This window comes from Oncorhynchus tshawytscha, linkage group LG11 (genome assembly GCF_018296145.1).
Source record: "Oncorhynchus tshawytscha isolate Ot180627B linkage group LG11, Otsh_v2.0, whole genome shotgun sequence".
Taxonomy (NCBI): domain Eukaryota; kingdom Metazoa; phylum Chordata; class Actinopteri; order Salmoniformes; family Salmonidae; genus Oncorhynchus; species Oncorhynchus tshawytscha.
Window position 1 is genome coordinate 13148431 of NC_056439.1, and position 17004 is coordinate 13165434.

The following is a 17004-nucleotide window of genomic DNA, read 5'->3' on the forward strand; positions in this document are numbered from 1 at the left end:
TACCCACCCTTCGCCTTGATAACAGCTTTGCACATGCTTGGAATTCTCTCAACCAGCTTCCTCTGGAATGCTTTTCCTACAGTCTTGAAGGAGTTCCGACATATGCTGAGCACTTGTTGGATGTTTTTCATTCACTCTGCAGTCCATTTCATGCCAAACCATCTCAATTGGGTTGAGGTCGGCTGATTGTGGAAGTTTAAAAAATCCAAATAAGAAATAAAAGGAACAAGTTATTAAAGAGCAGCAGTAAAATAACAATAGATAGACTATATAGGGGTACCAGTACAGAGTCAATGTGCGGGGGCACTGGTTAGTCAAAGTAATTGAGGTAATAAGTACAGTTAATAAAGTAACTATGCTTAGATAATAACAGAGAGTAGCAGCAGCGTAAAAGAGGGGGTGGGGGGGCAATGCAAATAGTCTTGGTAGCCATTTGATTAGATGTTCAGGAGTCTTATGCCTTGGAGTAGAAGCTGTTTAGAAGCCTATTGGAACAGTCTATGACTAGGGTGGCTGGAGTCTTTAACAATTATTAGGGCCTTCCTCTGACACCTGGTATAGAAGTCCTGGACGGCAGGAAGCTTGACCTCAGTGATGTAATGGGCCGTACGCACTACCCTCTGTAGTGCCTTGCGGTCGGAGGCTGAACAGTTGCCATACCAGGCAGTTATGCAACCAGTGCTCTCGATGGTGCAGCTGTAGAACTTTTGAGGATCTGAGGACCCATGCCAAATCTTTTCAGTCTACTGAGGGGGAATAGGTTTTGTCGTGCCACGACCGTCTTGGTGTGCTTGGACCATGATAGTTTGTTGGTGATGTGGACTCCAAGGAACTTGACGCTCTCTTCCTGCTCCACTACAGCCCCATCGATGAGAAAGGGGGCGTGCTCGGTCCTCCTAATCCTGTAGTCCACAATCATCTCCTTTGTCTTGATCACATTGAGGGAGAGGTTGTTGTCCTGGCACCACACGGCCAGTTCTCTCACTACAGGCTGTTTCGTCGTTTTCGTTGATCAGGCCAGCCACTGTTGTGTCATCGGCAAACTTAATGATGGAGTTGGAGTCGTGCCTGGCGTGCAGTCATGAGTGAACAGGGAGTACAGGAGGGGACTGAGTGCGCACCCCTTGAGGGGCCTCTGTGTTGAGGATCAGCTTGGTGGATGTGTTGTTACCTACCCTTACCACCTGGAGGCGTTCCGTAAGGACGTCCAGGATCCAGTTGCAGAGGGAGGTGTTTAGTTCCAGGTTCCTTAGCTCATTGATGAGCATTGAGGGCACTATGGTGTTGAACTCTGAGCTGTAGTCAGCGAATAGCATTCTCACATAGGTGTTCCTTTTGTCCAGGGTGGGAAAGGGCAGTGTGAAGTGCACCAGAGATTGCATCATCTATGGATCTGTTGGGGAGGTATGCAAATTGGAGTGGGCCTAGGTGTCTGGAATAATGCTGTGTATGTGAGCCATGACCAGCCTTTCAAAGCACTTCATGGCTACAGACGTGAGTGCTACGGGTCAGTAGTCATTTAGGCAGGTTACCTTAGTGTTCTTGGGCACAGGGAATTTGGTAGTATGGTTAAAACATGTTGATATTACAGACTCAGACAGGTAGAGGCTGAAAATGTCAGTGAAAATACTTACGAGTTGGTCAGCGCATGCTCGCAGTACACTTCCTGGTAATCCATCTGGCCCTGTGGTCTTGTGAATGTTGACCTCTTTAAAGGTCTTACTCACATTGGCTGTGGAGAGCGTGCTCACACAGTCGTCTGGAACAGCTGGTGCTCTCATGCATGTTTCAGTGTTTTTTGCCTCGAAGAGAGCATAGAGGTAGTTTAGCTCGGCTGGTAGGCTCGTGTCACTGTGCAGCTCTCGGCTGTGCTTCCCTTTGTAGTCTTTAATGGTTTGCAAGAGCTGCCACATCCGATGAGCGTCAATACAATCTTAGTCCTATTTTGATGCTTTGCCTTCCTCGGAGGGAACCATCAGCGGGATTTCTTATAATCTTCTGTGTTAGAGTCTCTCTACTTGAAAGCGGCAGCTCTAGCCTTTAGCCCAGTGTGGATGTTGCCTGTAATCCATTGCTTCTGGTTGGGGTATGTACATACGGTAACTGTGGGGATAACATCATCGATGCACTTATTGATGAAGCGAATGACTGATGTGGTGTACTCCTCAATGCCATTGGAAGAATCTCAGAACATATTCCAGTCTATGCTAGCAAAACAGTCCTGTAGCTTAGCTGCTGCATCTGACCACTTTTTTATTGACTGAGTCACTGGTGCTTCCTATTTTAATTTTAGCTTGTAATCAGGAATCAGGAGGATAGAATTATGGTCAGATTTGCCAAATGCTGTGTGTGGAGTAAAGGTGGTCTGGAGTTGTTTTCCCTAAGGTTGCACATTTAAAGTGCTGATAGAAATGTGTTAAAATGGATTTAAGTTTCCCTGCATTAAAGTCCCCTGCCACTAGGAACGCCGCCTCTGGATGAGCCTTTTCCTGTTTTCTTATCAAGGAATACAACTCATTGCGTGTGGTCTTAGTGCCAGCATCGGTCTTTGGTGGTATGTAGACAGCTATGAAAAATATAGATGAAAACTCTCTAGGTAGATAGTGTGGTCTACAGCTTATCTTGAGATACTCTACCTCAGGCGAGCAAAACCTTGCGACTTCCTTAGATATCGTGCACTAGCTGTTGTTCACAAATATGCATATTTATTGGGGCGGCAGGGTAGCCTAGTGGTTAGAGTGTTCGACTAGTAACCGAAAGATTGCAAGTTCAAATCCCCGAGCTGACAAGGTACAAATCTGTCATTCTGCCCCTGAACAGGCCGTTCACCCACTGTTCCTAGGCCGTCATTGAAAATAAGAATTTGTTCTTAACTGACTTGCCTAGTTAAATAAAGGTTAAAAAAAATAAGCCGACCCCTTACCAGACACTGCTGTTCTAACCTGCCGATACGGAGTTTAACCAGCCAGCTGGCTGTTAATGTTGTCGTTCAGCCACGACTCTGTGAAGCATAAAATATTACATTTTTTAATGTCCTGTTGGTAGTTTAATCTTCCTCGTAGGTCGTCATTTTTATTTTCCAATGACTGCATGTTAGCTAGTAGAACAGAAGGCAGTGGGGGTTTATTCGATAACCTACGAATTCTCAGAAAGCAGCCCGACCTCCATCCTCTTTCTCTCCATCTTCTCTTCACACAATTGACTGGGAATTGCGCCTGTTGTCTAGAAAGCAGTATGTCCTTCAAGTCGGGCTCTTCGAACTCGTTAAAGGAAAAAAAACTTTTGCCAGATCTTGGTGAGTAATCGCTGTTCTGATGTCCAGAAGATATTTTCGGCCATAAGAGATGGTAGCAGCAATAATAAGTTACAAACAGCTCAAAAAAACACATTCGGTTAGGAGCACGTAAAACGTCAGCCATCTTCTCCAACGCCATGATACCTGGAGGTGTGTTGAGTCATTGTCCTGTTGAAAAACAAACGATAGTCCCATTATAGTGCAAAGCAGATGGGATGGTGTATCGCTGCAGAATGCTGTGGTAGCCATGCTGGATAAGTGTGCCTTGAATTCTAAATAAACCACTGACGGTGTCACCATCAAAGCACCCCCACACCATCATAACTCTTCCTCCATGCTTCACGGTGGGAACCACACATGCAGAGATCATCCACTCACCTACTCTATGTCTCACAAAGACACAGCAGTTGGAACCAAAAATCTCAAATTTGGACTCAGACAAAGGACAGATTTCCACCGGTCTAATGTCCATTGCTTGGGTTTCTTGGCCAAAGCAAGTCTCGTCTTCTTATTGGTGTGCTTTAGTAGTGGTTTCTTTGCAGCAATTCGACCATGAAGGCCTGATTCACGCAGTCTCTCTGAACAGTTGATGTTGAAATGTGTCTGTTACTTGAACTCTGTGAGGCATTTATTTAGGCTGCGATTTCTGAGGCTGGTAACTCTAATGAACATTTCCTCTGTAGCAGAAGTAACTCTGGGTCTTCCTTTCCTGTGGCGGTCCTCATGCGAGCCAGTTTCATCATAGCACTTGATGGTTTTTGCGACTGCACTTGAAGAAACTTTAAAAGTTCTTGAAATGTTTCATATTGACTGACCTTCATGTCTTAACATAATTATGAACTGTCGTTTCTCTTTGCTTATTTGAGCTGTTCTTGCCGTAATTTGGACTTGGTCTTTTACCAAAATAGGCTATCTTCTGTATACCTTGCCACAACACAACTGATTGGCTCAAATGCATTAAGAAGGAAATAAATTCCACAAATTAGTTCAACATTTGAAGTCAATGCGCAAAGTGTATTTTATAGCATTAAGAATTAAGATTAGGTTAACAAAAAAAGTGGTTTGTTCCCTTTTCCATGATGGCAGCCTCCCGAAATAGAAAGAAGCCTTCTTCAAATTCTCATCTAACCAACCCTGTATAGTTTCCGTGTGGTCTTTGTATAATGTACGTTTAAACAATGCATACAACCCAAACGTTTTAATTATGAGTGATTGACAAAAAAGTGTTGTTACACTTACCGCATTGGCGACCCACTTCAATCAAAATGAAACACTTAAAAATGTAGCTGGCTATCTTCTACAAGTTGTCCTGTACCTGTGATATACAAATTATTCCCAGATTCCATGTGGTTTTAGAGCTGTGCTAGTTTTACCAGGACTTTCCACTTGATTTCCTCCCTCTTGTTCTATTGATTTCAATGTGATATCGATATGCGATGTGATATAGATATTCACAACTACAATGACTGACCGCTGAAGCGCCTAGGGGGCTGGGACCAGCTCGTGCGCCAACAATCAATGATAGGCTGAGTGAGTTTAAACCACGCCCAGTCTCTACTCTGTGACAGGCCGGCTCCGAAGCAGGAACTATTTCTTTCAGAGTATATTATAATAACTTTGTCAGGAACAAGTCAGCTCTCTGTTTGCCCTGCGAGGTGGGACAGAGAGCCCATATATATGAAAATTGCATTTACCACTTATTGCTTAGCTAATAAAAAGTACATAGTATACAATCGATGACTCAGCGTCATACTTATCCTGATACCAGATTCGATTGACGCAACCCTTAACAATAACCATTATATCGAAATAAACTTGATATGGTGTTTGGTCTTCACACACCAACAAAACTATCAGTAGAGTTGAAAATGCGATTGAAACTCATTTAAATTGTATTTTTTATTCGGTACATGGGAATTTTTATGCGCAACCTTTTATGCGCAACAAGTTAATTTGATGGAAACATGGTGGGAAAATGCAGATTTTAGAATATTGTCAAGAAAATCTGTTGCCAATTGGATGCGTTTCCCTTTCTGTTTTGGCAACCCCCCTATCAAAATCCAACACTGAAATGTAGCTGAATGTCTTCTGCGGGTTTACCAGTGAGGTAAAAAATAACTCCCATTTCCATGTCATTTTTTAGTTGTGCTAGTTTCAACAGCATGAACAACCAGATTTCCCCCCTAATTAATATGAGTGATTTATTGCCACTTGTCAAAACAACAGGGTTTTTGGTGCTTGTGCAGTTATTAAGGTTTAAAATAATACAAGTAATATGATTACTATTAGCTAGGTTTCCATCCAATTGGTGACAGAATATTCAATAGAATATTCAAAAATCTTCATAAAGAAAATATGTGCATTTTCCCACCAGTGGTGTGTTGGCACCAAAGTGATTTGTTGCAGATAAAAATCAGTGTGTGACGACTTAGTGCACACAAAATGTACTTTTGCGCTTAAGTTCTCATTTACAGAATAAAAATCTAAAGTTCAATGTGTTTCAACTCCACCAATAGTTTTGTCACAAAAGCTGTTGTAATGAATAGCATTTATGCCAACTCTGGTTTTGGCATGTGCGCAGTAGCCAACAGTTTGCAGATACAGTAACCAAAGGGTTGCTAGATCAAATCCCCAAACTCACAAAAATCTGTTGTTCTACCCCAGAACAAGTCAGTTAACCCACTGTTCCTATGCTGTCATTGTAAGTAAGAATTTGTTATTAACTGACTTGCCTAGTTAAATAAAAATTAAATAGTCTACATATTAATTTTGGATATGTAAGAATATTTTTTGTTGTTGTCAAGCATCGATTATCAAGTCACCAGAATAACACCCTTGATATTTATTGGAAAGGAGCATCAAGCTCATCACCATGCACATTCACCCCCTGTGAAGTTCATCATAATATATTTCATATGTAGCCTAATATGCCACGTTCACGTGCTAGTCTGAACTAGGAACTCAGAAATTTCAGACATGCTAACTGGTTGTAGTTATACATGTGCCCAGTTCAACCAGTTAGCAAGTCAAACATTTCCAAGTTCTGACTAGTACGTGAGCGTGGCAATAAACTGCATGGTTTCCTGAGTCGTAGTGGGAGGACCACACACCATGTCATTGCGTGACTCCAAGTTTACTTAAATTGATGGTTGTTATATCAATATTGTACATTTTACCGACATGAAAAGATCCCACCATGTAAACGAACAAATTAACTGTCAGAATTATACAATTGTACCAAAACTTCCTGTTTTCATCACAGCTGGGGGGGTTTTATACGGTAAAACAGACAGGGTTGGCTTAGACTGTTGACAACATGTAAACTACACTGAGTGTACAAAACATTAAGAACACCTGCTCTTTTCATGACCAGCTGAATTCAGATGAAAGCTATGATCCCGTATTGATGTCACTTGTTAAATCTACTTCAATCAGTGTAGATGAAGGGGAGAAGACAGGTTAAATAAGTATTTTAACCCTTGAGACAATTGAGAGATGGATTGTGTAAGTGTGCTATTCAGTGGGTCAATGGGTAAGACAAAATATTTAAGTGCTTTTGAATGGGGTATGGAAGTAGGTCCCAGGTGCACCGTTTTGTGTCAAGATCTGCAATGGTGATGGATTTTTACGCTCAACCGTTTCCCATGTGTATCAAGAATGGTCCACCACACAAAGGACATCCAGCCAACTTGACACAACTGTGGGATGCATTAGAGTCAACATGGACCAGCATCCCTGTGGAACACTTTCAACACCTTGTACAGTCCATACCCTGATTAATTGAGGCTGTTCTAATGGCAAAAGGGGGGGGGGGCAGGGGTGCAACTCAATATTAGGAAGGTGTTCTTAATGTTTTGTACACCCCTCATCACTGTCAAACGCCCCCTAAATCACTTCTGCGAGCAAGCCTTCCAGTATCTTGGAAGGATATTGCCCTCATCCCGTCAGTAGAGGATGCCTGGTTGTTCTTTAAAAGTAACTTCCTCACCATCTTAAATAAGCATGCACCTTTCAAAAAATGTAGAACTAAGAACAGATATAGCCCTTGGTTCACTCCAGACCTGACTGCCCTCGACCAGCACAAAAACATCCTGTGGCGTATGTCACATGAGTTGACGCTGGAGAGACGAAGCAGGTACGGGGAGTCAAACATTTAATAAGGAACGTACATGGAACGAGACAGGAACAGCGTAATCATACAACAAAAACAAAGACAAAACAATCAATGCAGAAGCTGGGAACAGACCTGGGGAACAGACAAATATAGGCGAGTTAATAACAGGTGATGAATGAGTCCAGGTAAGTCCAAAATTGCTGATGTGCGTAACGAGGGAAGGCAGGTGTGTGTAATGGATGATAGGAGTGCATGATGCAGGGCAGCCTGGCGCCCTCAAGCAAGAGCAGACGTGACAGTGCCCCCCCCAGGGCTGCCACCTGGCGTCCCACCTGGGCAAACTGGCCATGACATGGGCGCTGGGCAAGCCAGTTGGGGTGCGGAAGCCCAACGACCCGGCAGGAGCATGAGAGCCTGGCGAGCCGGCTGAGGCATGGAAGCCCAAAGATCCGGCTAAGGCAAGACACCTGTCGATCCCGCTGCAGAGAGGGAACCCGAAGATCCGGTGGAGTGTGACCTTGGATGGGAAGCCGCCAAGCCAACCGAGGCAAGGAAACCTCTCGAGCCAGCCAGGGCGAGAAAGCCTGACGGGCTGGCTTAGGCACCCCCAGTTCCATCGGCAGAGGAATCCACCCCGACGTCACCAACAAAACAAAAAACAAACAAAAAACCCTCCTGGACCGGCTGGGCGAACAAGAACTGACGATCCGGCTGAGGCCAGAAGTGGGATGGGTGCCATCCGAGCCAACCGGGGCAAGGAAACCTCTCGAGACAGCTAGGGCGTGGAAGCACGACAAGCTGGCTAGGCACCCCCGGTTCCATCAGTGGCAACCCAGAGCCGATGCCACCATACCAACCGGAACACCAGTACTCCCCGATGCTTCGGGGGAATTCCTTGATCCACCTCTACGCAGACGACACCCTTCTTTGGACACTGTGTTACCAAACCTCCAAACAAGCTTCAATGCCATACAACACTCATTCCGTGGCCTCCAACTGCTTTTAAACGCTAGTAAAACTAAATGCATGCTTTTCAATCGATTGCTGCCCGCACCCACCCACCCGACTAGCATCAATACTCTGGACGATTCTGACTTAGAATATGTGGACAACTTCAAATACCTTGGTGTCTGGCTAGACTGTAAACTCTTCTTCCAGACTTATATTAAGCATCTCCAATCCAAAATTAAATCTAGAATCGGCTTCCTATTTTGCAACAAAGCCTCCTTCATTCACGCTGCCAAACATGCCCTCGTAAAACTAAGTATCCTACCAATCTACAACTTCGGCAATGTCATTTACAAAATAGCCTCCAACATTCTACTCAGCAAATTGGAAGCAGTCTATCACAGTGCCATCCGTTTTGTCACCAAAGCCCCATATACCACCCACCACTGCGACCTGTATGCTCTCGTTGGCTGTCCCTCGCTACATATTCGTCGCCAGACCCACTGGCTCCAGGTCATCTATAAGTCTTTGCAAGGTACAGCTCCACCTTATCTCAGCTCACTGGTCACCATAACAACACCCACCCGTAGAACGCGCTCCATCAGGTATCTCACTGGTCATCCCCAAAGCCAACACCAGTATTTTGCACTCCAGTATTTCTACTTGCACATCATCATCTGCACATCTATCACTCCAGTGTTAATTTGCCAAATTGTAATTACTTCGCTACTATGGCCTATTCATTGCCTTACCTCCTTACGCCATTTGCACACAATGTACATAGATTTTTCTATTGTGTTATTGACTGTTCTTTTGTTTATCCCATGTGTAACTCTGTGTTGTTGTTTTTTGTTGCACTGCTTTGCTTTATCTTGGCCAGTTGTCAATGAGAACTTGTTCTCAACTGGCCTTACCTGGTTAAATAAAGGTGAAATAAAAAAATAAAAACGTATCTCTCAAATACATCGGCACAGTTGTTTGTTAGCTGTCGAATTGTCACAATATTATCATAGACACGACATGAGTCAAAACACCTCAAAACAAGAAACGGTATCAATATGATACAACGAGCTGAAACGAGCAACCTGACTTCCCCATATGGCAGCTTCTTGTCATTGTTGCTAGCTATCTGACCTTAGACTCGTGCCTCATCAATGTGCGTGCATAATTTTGGTGAAGTTTTCAGCCAATCCGTCTATACAAGGCAACACAATTTATTTTTACCACCATCAGTCATTTCCCTTACTTAGAAAAAGGTGAAAGTGGAGGTAAATGCTTGTTCTATGGCTACACCCAATAGTATCCAAGAAGTGAGATTGGTCCATCTCCTGTTACACATCCTGGATAAGAGGAGAGTATTGAGGTGGCATATCCACAATACAGTTGTTATTCAATCACAGTAAATGGGATATATGAGACAATGAATTATTTTGCTTGACAAAGCCAAGAGCAAATAATAATTTCCCCCATATAATTGTGTGAATAATTTAAATTATTCACACAATTTCCTCAAGTAGAATGTTAGTCACTCACTCACATTGTGTGTACCATTTTAGAAATGTAAATTTGAACCCACATTTAGATACATTTTGGACTTCATTCATGTTGAATAAGAGCATACCGTATTTTCTCAGTCAAGGTCCATTGTCTGTACATCAGAACTGTTGTGACTTTGTTGAATCATTTACTGATTCATTATGGGAATGATTAATTTATCTAATTAATTTGGTTATCCTATCCAAATTAATCTAAGAAGGGCATCATTCAGGGTATTGATATAGAGAGAACCTTTGAATTAACTTTATCAGTAGTTATCATTAACCGTCATATAATTAATCCTAAATCAACAATAGACTTAATCAACAATCAATTTACTATATTATCATTCTGAATAGTTGTCAAGCTCTCAGACTTCAAGAACTCAATCGCTCGATAAGCACTTCGAAGCAGATCAATTGAATAGGCTTATGTAGCCTACTCACAGGCAGATATGATAACACTTTAACAGGACTTTGGAGAATTGGAAATTATTATTTGTGAGAACAAGAAAAGTGAAGGAGAGACGACATCAGTAAAGTTTCACAGCCGTGAAACTATAGACTCCCTAACTAGAGGTAGACCAGCCTGGTTACAGATTAACACCCACTGTGGACAGTGTCAGGACGGTATTGGTCATTGATATGTAATTCAAACTAATAGTCTACAATAACCAGTTACAGCCACCACTTTCACACAGACACAAAGAGATAAAGTTTGTTTAAGGCACTAGGGTGCACTGGAATATCCGGGTCCCTTTAGGTAAAGATAAAACTTTGTGGTTCGTCGTGAGTGAGAAGAGTGTGTTGTTTGGCAAAGTTCTTCTCCGGTGAGTTGGATAAGGCTTCCTCGATCAGTGTTTTTGGCTTCTAAGGAGGATAATTCGTCCCAAGTGCGTGGCCTTGCCATGTGGAACTTGAACTCATTTCTGGTTAGTAAAGTCCTCTAATTTATAGGGACTCACAGAAGGTGGGCTCTAATGGCCGGACAGTGTCATTGGGACCACCCCGTTGATTGTAACGATTCAGCATAGCAATACTCACATGATATAAACCTGAGACTTACTCATAAGTGTTCACAGCATGTTTTTCTTGTCCGGAAGACAGTTTCACATTCCCCATGATGAAAAACGTAGACTGTAGAGTACAAACATGACCATGGTTACCTTTACACACGGTATGTTACAGCAACATCCACATTATACTCCCTTTTAACGACAGAAAAATCAGAAGAAAGATATTCAAGTTACAGTATATCAACATGTCATGCATGAGTCCTTCGGTTTTAAATGTCCTTTTACACTCTAGGCGCCATTTTATCAATGCTACAAAGGGTAACAATTCCTGACTCTCCTCTTGGGATACACATGCAGATCACCAGGTGGTCTGCTAACTTGCTGAAGGTTCTGGTTTATGTTTCCTGACCTGCTCAGGCCATTCAGAGTCACAAAGGGAGAGCAGTTTATTGGTCTTGTGATGGGTTGAAAGGGGGCGCCGTCAATTACAGAACTGTAAATCTTGGCCTGGAATGTGGTACTCTGTCCACTTATGGGCTCTCATTATAACAGAACTGAACACAACTGAATTAATACTGCATTTGTAATGAAAAAAAGTAAGCAAATTAGGCAAAAATTGGGGAAAGGATTGACCCACTATACATGGTCAGTATTTCATTAGTACATTCATTGTATTCCCACACCTTTCGGTGTGTCTGTGTCTGGCAGAGCCTGTGGCATGCTGCTGGTGGAGACGCCCCTGTTCGAGTCAGCACTGTTCCAGGAGCTGGACTGTAGTAGCAACACCCATGTCCTCTCCCCCATCTCCCCCTCCCAGCCTGGGGAAGGCCTGGTCCTCAGGTCGCTCTGTACAGCTGACTTCAACAGGGGTAAGGAAGGAAGTGCCACTGCAACACAGCTGTACCTGGGTTGTCTTCATTCGGAACCAAACAGAAGAAAACTGACTGAAACAGGAAGACTATCTGGACTTGTCCAATGGGAAACGGTCATTTCTGTTGCAAAACCTTTTCCTACTGTGTTCCGTAATGAACACACCCTGACTGACGTGTTCCCAATAATAAGATTGACTGACCTGAAACAATAAGAGACTGACTAACATGTCCCTAACAATAGAGTGACTTTCCTGAAAGTCAAGGTCTTCACAATAAGAGACTGACTAATGTATTGTATTCTTTACTGCTCAATGTCAAAAAGAAAAGGTTGTCTAAAAGAAAAGGTTGAATTTACGTTGAATGGAAGTTTGCTAATAGTCCCAATGCTGTTTTTGCTACACAGGATTCTACAAGATGTTATCCCAACTCACAACTGCCGGGGATGTTACTCCAGAGCAGTTCATCAGTAAGTACCAACCAATGCATATACTGTATGATGCCTCAGATATGGCAAGTAATTTGACAGGTTGATTTCGACAGTGGGCATTGTATAGTGGATGTAAGTTTTTCCAGTTTTCCAGTATACCAAATATCATGCTACATTAAACCCCTCCTGGATCTAGGTGATTTCATCTCCTTTTTGGTTTATGTAGTTGGTCTATTCATATAGAGACATATTCTGATTTGTGGTACACCTAAATCATGCTTTAATGACAATGGGATATTTGTTTAAAATCACATTTGTCAAAATTGTATTTCAGCCCATAGGTGACCTCTGCCTACTGACAAATTTACATATCATCTGCCATATTTTGACTATTTCACAGAGAGAGGAAGGGTAGAGGAGGTGGTTGTCAGTTACGTGCCGGGGGAAACAGCTGGGGAAACTGTGAGTAGTCTGTGGTGCCTCTGTTTCAAGCCCTGTTCTGGCCTGAATGCCAAGCGTCACGTCTGGAGGAAACCTGGCACCATCCCTACGGTGAAGCATGGTGGGGGCAGCATCATGCTGTGAGGATGTTTTTCAGATGCAGGGACTGGGATACTAGTCAGGATTGAGGGAAAGATGAACAGAGCAAAGTACAGAGAGATCCTTGATGAAAACCTGCTCCAAAGCGCTCAGGTCCTCAGACTGGGACGAAGGTTCACCTTCCAACAGGACAACGACCCTAGGCACACCGCCAAGACAATGCAGGAGTGGCTTCGGGGCAAGTCTCTGAATGTCTGAATACTTTCCGAAGGCACTGTATATAACATTCTATTGTTTTCAAGAATTTTGTATAATTTAAATTGAAAAACTAAGTTTTAAATCCAGTGCATTTTGTGTATCAGTTCATTAACAATGTGCCATGGAATTGGTACATTGAAAATCTCTTCCCAACTATTTTGCAATCTATATGACACAGGTTTGGTCCTTCAATGAAACTGGTATAACTATTTATCACATTTGTCTTTAGCAGGGCCGACAGACAAGTTCCTTACTTTCTCCCCCTTCCACTTGCCTCTTCCATTTTTGCGGTAATGCTGCAATTAGTTGGTTGTAATTTTGAGTAGAGCGGACATTTACATTAATATATGTTAGCTGAATGTGTGACATAACTCCACAAGTCCTATTTATGATTAAAAATATATATTTACCAAGATGTTTTATTCCCCTGCCAAAAATGTAATCAATTAGAATATTTGAGTTGTACCATAATATTTGTTGTAATATTTGTTTTGTCTTTTCTGTTGGATTAAACTGAAATTACAACCAACTTTCCATGGCTTGTTATAAAAATAGCAATATTATAGAGAGAATTACATTTTCTAATTTTCAAACCAAAAGTGAGAGGTTGTAATCTGAAAAAAGGGAAAAATGCCATGCTTGAACATGAGGTGAGACATTCTTACTAATCTGCTAGAGAACCAGTTCGGATTTAGTTTTGCATGACTGAAGCTTTTAGTGAGAGGTCTAATGCTTTAATATTGACTAATTTCTGCCCTCTAAATTCATATTCATTATATAAATAGGCTAGATGAATTTTGTCTGGCTTGCCATTCCAGGGTGATTATTCCACAAATAGACCGGTATTTTCCTTTCACGGTAGCAAGATCTTAACTATTTTTGCTAACTTTCTAGAAAAATGTATTTTAGTGAGATTTTAGTGAGATTTCTTTCTTTTGGGATATTAATGCCGAGTATGTCCACTTCAAAGTCAGATCATTTTATTGGTAAACTTACCAATAAAATTATCTGACTTTGAAGTGGACATACTCGGCATTAATATCCCAAAAGAAAGAAATCTCACTAAAATCTCACTAAAATACATTTTTCTAGAAAGTTAGCAAAAATAGTTAAGATCTTGCTACCGTGAAAGGAAAATACCGGTCTATTTGTGGAATAATCACCCTGGAATGGCAAGCCAGACAAAATTCATAGTAGTTACACGGTAATGTAAAAGTTGTTTTTTTGTGATCCAATACATAATATAGTACACTTAACATAACTTGGCTGTATCCAGAGAGGTTAGAAAAATGATCTAGATCCTCTATGAGGCTGTGGAGGGATCCAAATGGTGGATTTAAAAGAACATGGATCATCAACGTACAATGACACCTTTGTTTTATATTTCTAATCCCTTAATACTATTATTGGATCTAATTTTAACAGCTAACATTTAACAGCTAACCGTTGAAAAATAAATCCAATATGGATGGTAAGAGATAGATGGAAGGGGTTGAATGTAAAACATACAGGGTCTGTAAAATGTATATAAATTCAGAACTTTTGTGAAATAGCAGTTAAAAATATCAAACTGGATGGACATCAGAAATAGAGGAAGGCCAGGAATAAAAACAAACAAAACATAACCATAATGTGTATAGCTGGAAGTAGGAGCCGAAGTGATATTGTTTATTACTGTATTCCAATTGGGGGAGTGGTGGTAAGGGTTTGCGGGGAATAATACGGAAAGGTATATTTTTAAAGAAGTGTACATGTGTATGTATATATGTACAGTTGAAGTCGGACGTTTACATACACTTAGGTTGGAGTCATTAAAACTCATTTTTCAACCACTCCTCAAATTTCTTGTTAATAAACTATAGTTTTGGCAAGTTGGTTAGGACATCTACTTTGTGCATGACACAATCATTTTTCCAACAATTGTTTACAGTCAGATTATTTCACTTATAATTCACTGTATCACAATTCCAGTGGGTCAGAAGTTTATATACACTAAGTTGACTGTGCCTTTAAACAACTTGGTAAATTCCAGAAATTATGTAATGACTTTAGAAGCTTCTGATAGGCTAATTGATATAATTTGAGTCAATTGGAGGTGTACCTGTGGATGTATTTCAAAGCCTACCTTCAAACTCAGTGCCTCTTTGCTTGACATCATGGGAAAATCAAAAGATTGTAGACCTCCACAAGTCTGGTTCATCCTTGGGAGCAATTTCCAAATGCCTGAAGGTACCACGTTCATCTGTACAAAAAATAGTACGCAAGTATAAACACCATGGGACCACGGAGCCATCATACCGCTCAGGAAGGAGATGCGTTCTGTCTCCTAGAGATGAATGTACTTTGGTGCGAAAAGTGCAATCAATCCCAGAACAACAGCAAAGGACCTTGTGAAGATGCTGGAGGAAACGGGTACAAAAGTATCTATATCCACAGTAAAACGAGTCCTATATCGACATAACCTGAAAGGCCGCTCAGCAAGGCAGAAGCCACTGATCCATAACCGCCAAAAAAATAAGCCAGACTACGGTTTGCAACTGCACATGGAGACCGAGATCGTACTTTTTGGAGAAATGTCCTCTGGTCTGATGAAACAAAAATAGAACTGTTTGCAAGCCGAAGAACACCATCCCGACCATGAAGCACGGGGTGGCAGCATCATGTTGTGGGGGTTCTTTGCTACAGGAGGGACTGGTGCACTTCACAAAAATAGATGGCATCATGAGGTAGGAAAATTATGTGGATATATTGACATCAGTCAGGAAGTTAAAGCTTGGTCACAAATGGGTCTTCCAAATGGACAATGACCCCAAACATACTTCCAAAGTTGTGGCAAAATTGCTTCAAAGTCAAGGTATTGGAGTGGCCATCACAAAGCCCTTACCACAATCCCATAGAACATTTGTGGGCAGAACTGAAAAAGCGTGTGTGAGCAAGGAGGCCTAGAAACCTGGGTCAAACATTTTGGGTAGCCTTCCACAAGCTTCCCACAATAAGTTGGGTGAATTTCGGCCCATTCCTCCTGACAGAGCTGGTGTAACTGAGTCAGGTTAAGCAGCCAACAAGTGCTCAGTATATGTGGGAACTCCCTCAAGATCGTTGGAAAAGTATTCCAGGTGAAGCTGGTTAAGAGAAAGCTTTGCACACTCTTGGCAATTATCAAGGCAAAGGGTGGCTATTTGAAGAATCACAAATATAAAATATATTTTGATTTGTTTAACATTTTTTTGGTTACTACATAATTCCATAGGTGTTATTTCATAGTTTTGAAGTCTTCACTATTATTCTACAATATAAAAAATAGTAAAAATAAAGAAAAACCCTTCAATGAGTAGGAGTTCTAAAACACTTGACCGGTAGTGTATATTTCGCCCCCTCCCAGTCCTTTCTCCACACAACTTCATCTAAAATTGTTTAATGAGTTTCCTGTAAACAATAGATATTATATTCCTTCTATTTTAGCCAGGTAAATACGAATTGTCTTTTATTATCTGCTAAGCCATTACAATTATAACTGGCTATACTTATTTCACCATTTACAATAATGCAATACAAGTTTCAATTCTATTTATCATAATATATGTTTGTAAACTTTCAATTAAAAAGTAACATAATGATTGAGTGTCCATATAGCTGTACCATGGTATTTGCACTGCCACTGAATAAATCTCCAATTGTTCTCCACTATTACACCCTCTAAAATCTCCCCCCATGGATTGTCATTCCAGTGACTGGCAGACCACCCGTCCACCTGTATCCTAGGGCGTTTGAGAGGTTGGGACCCATCCTTTAAAAAGAGCATGCAGTGCCACCTACAGAACAGAAGCAGTTTAAATGCCAAAAGCGTTTCCAAAAGCACTCACCTCAATTCTATTGTATAGTTATTTAAAAAATGTCTATATATTAAAACTCTTGCATATCTCCATTTATTTATACAATTAATGAATAATATGCGTAATAATGTTGGCAGTCCATACAAAGGATTGTTACCTATAACCA

At 41.5% G+C, this 17004-nt stretch overlaps 1 protein-coding gene across 1 annotated transcript; it reads left to right on the plus strand.

Annotated features, from left to right (window-relative positions):
* Positions 1-7584: 7584 nt before the first annotated feature.
* On the plus strand, positions 7585-12311 carry gnpnat1 (glucosamine-phosphate N-acetyltransferase 1). Its single transcript, XM_024438080.1, has 3 exons — positions 7585-7594; positions 11619-11777; positions 12184-12311. The coding sequence occupies exons 1-3, from the start codon at positions 7585-7587 to the stop codon at positions 12309-12311; spliced, it is 297 nt and encodes a 98-aa protein (XP_024293848.1).
* Positions 12312-17004: the final 4693 nt, after the last annotated feature.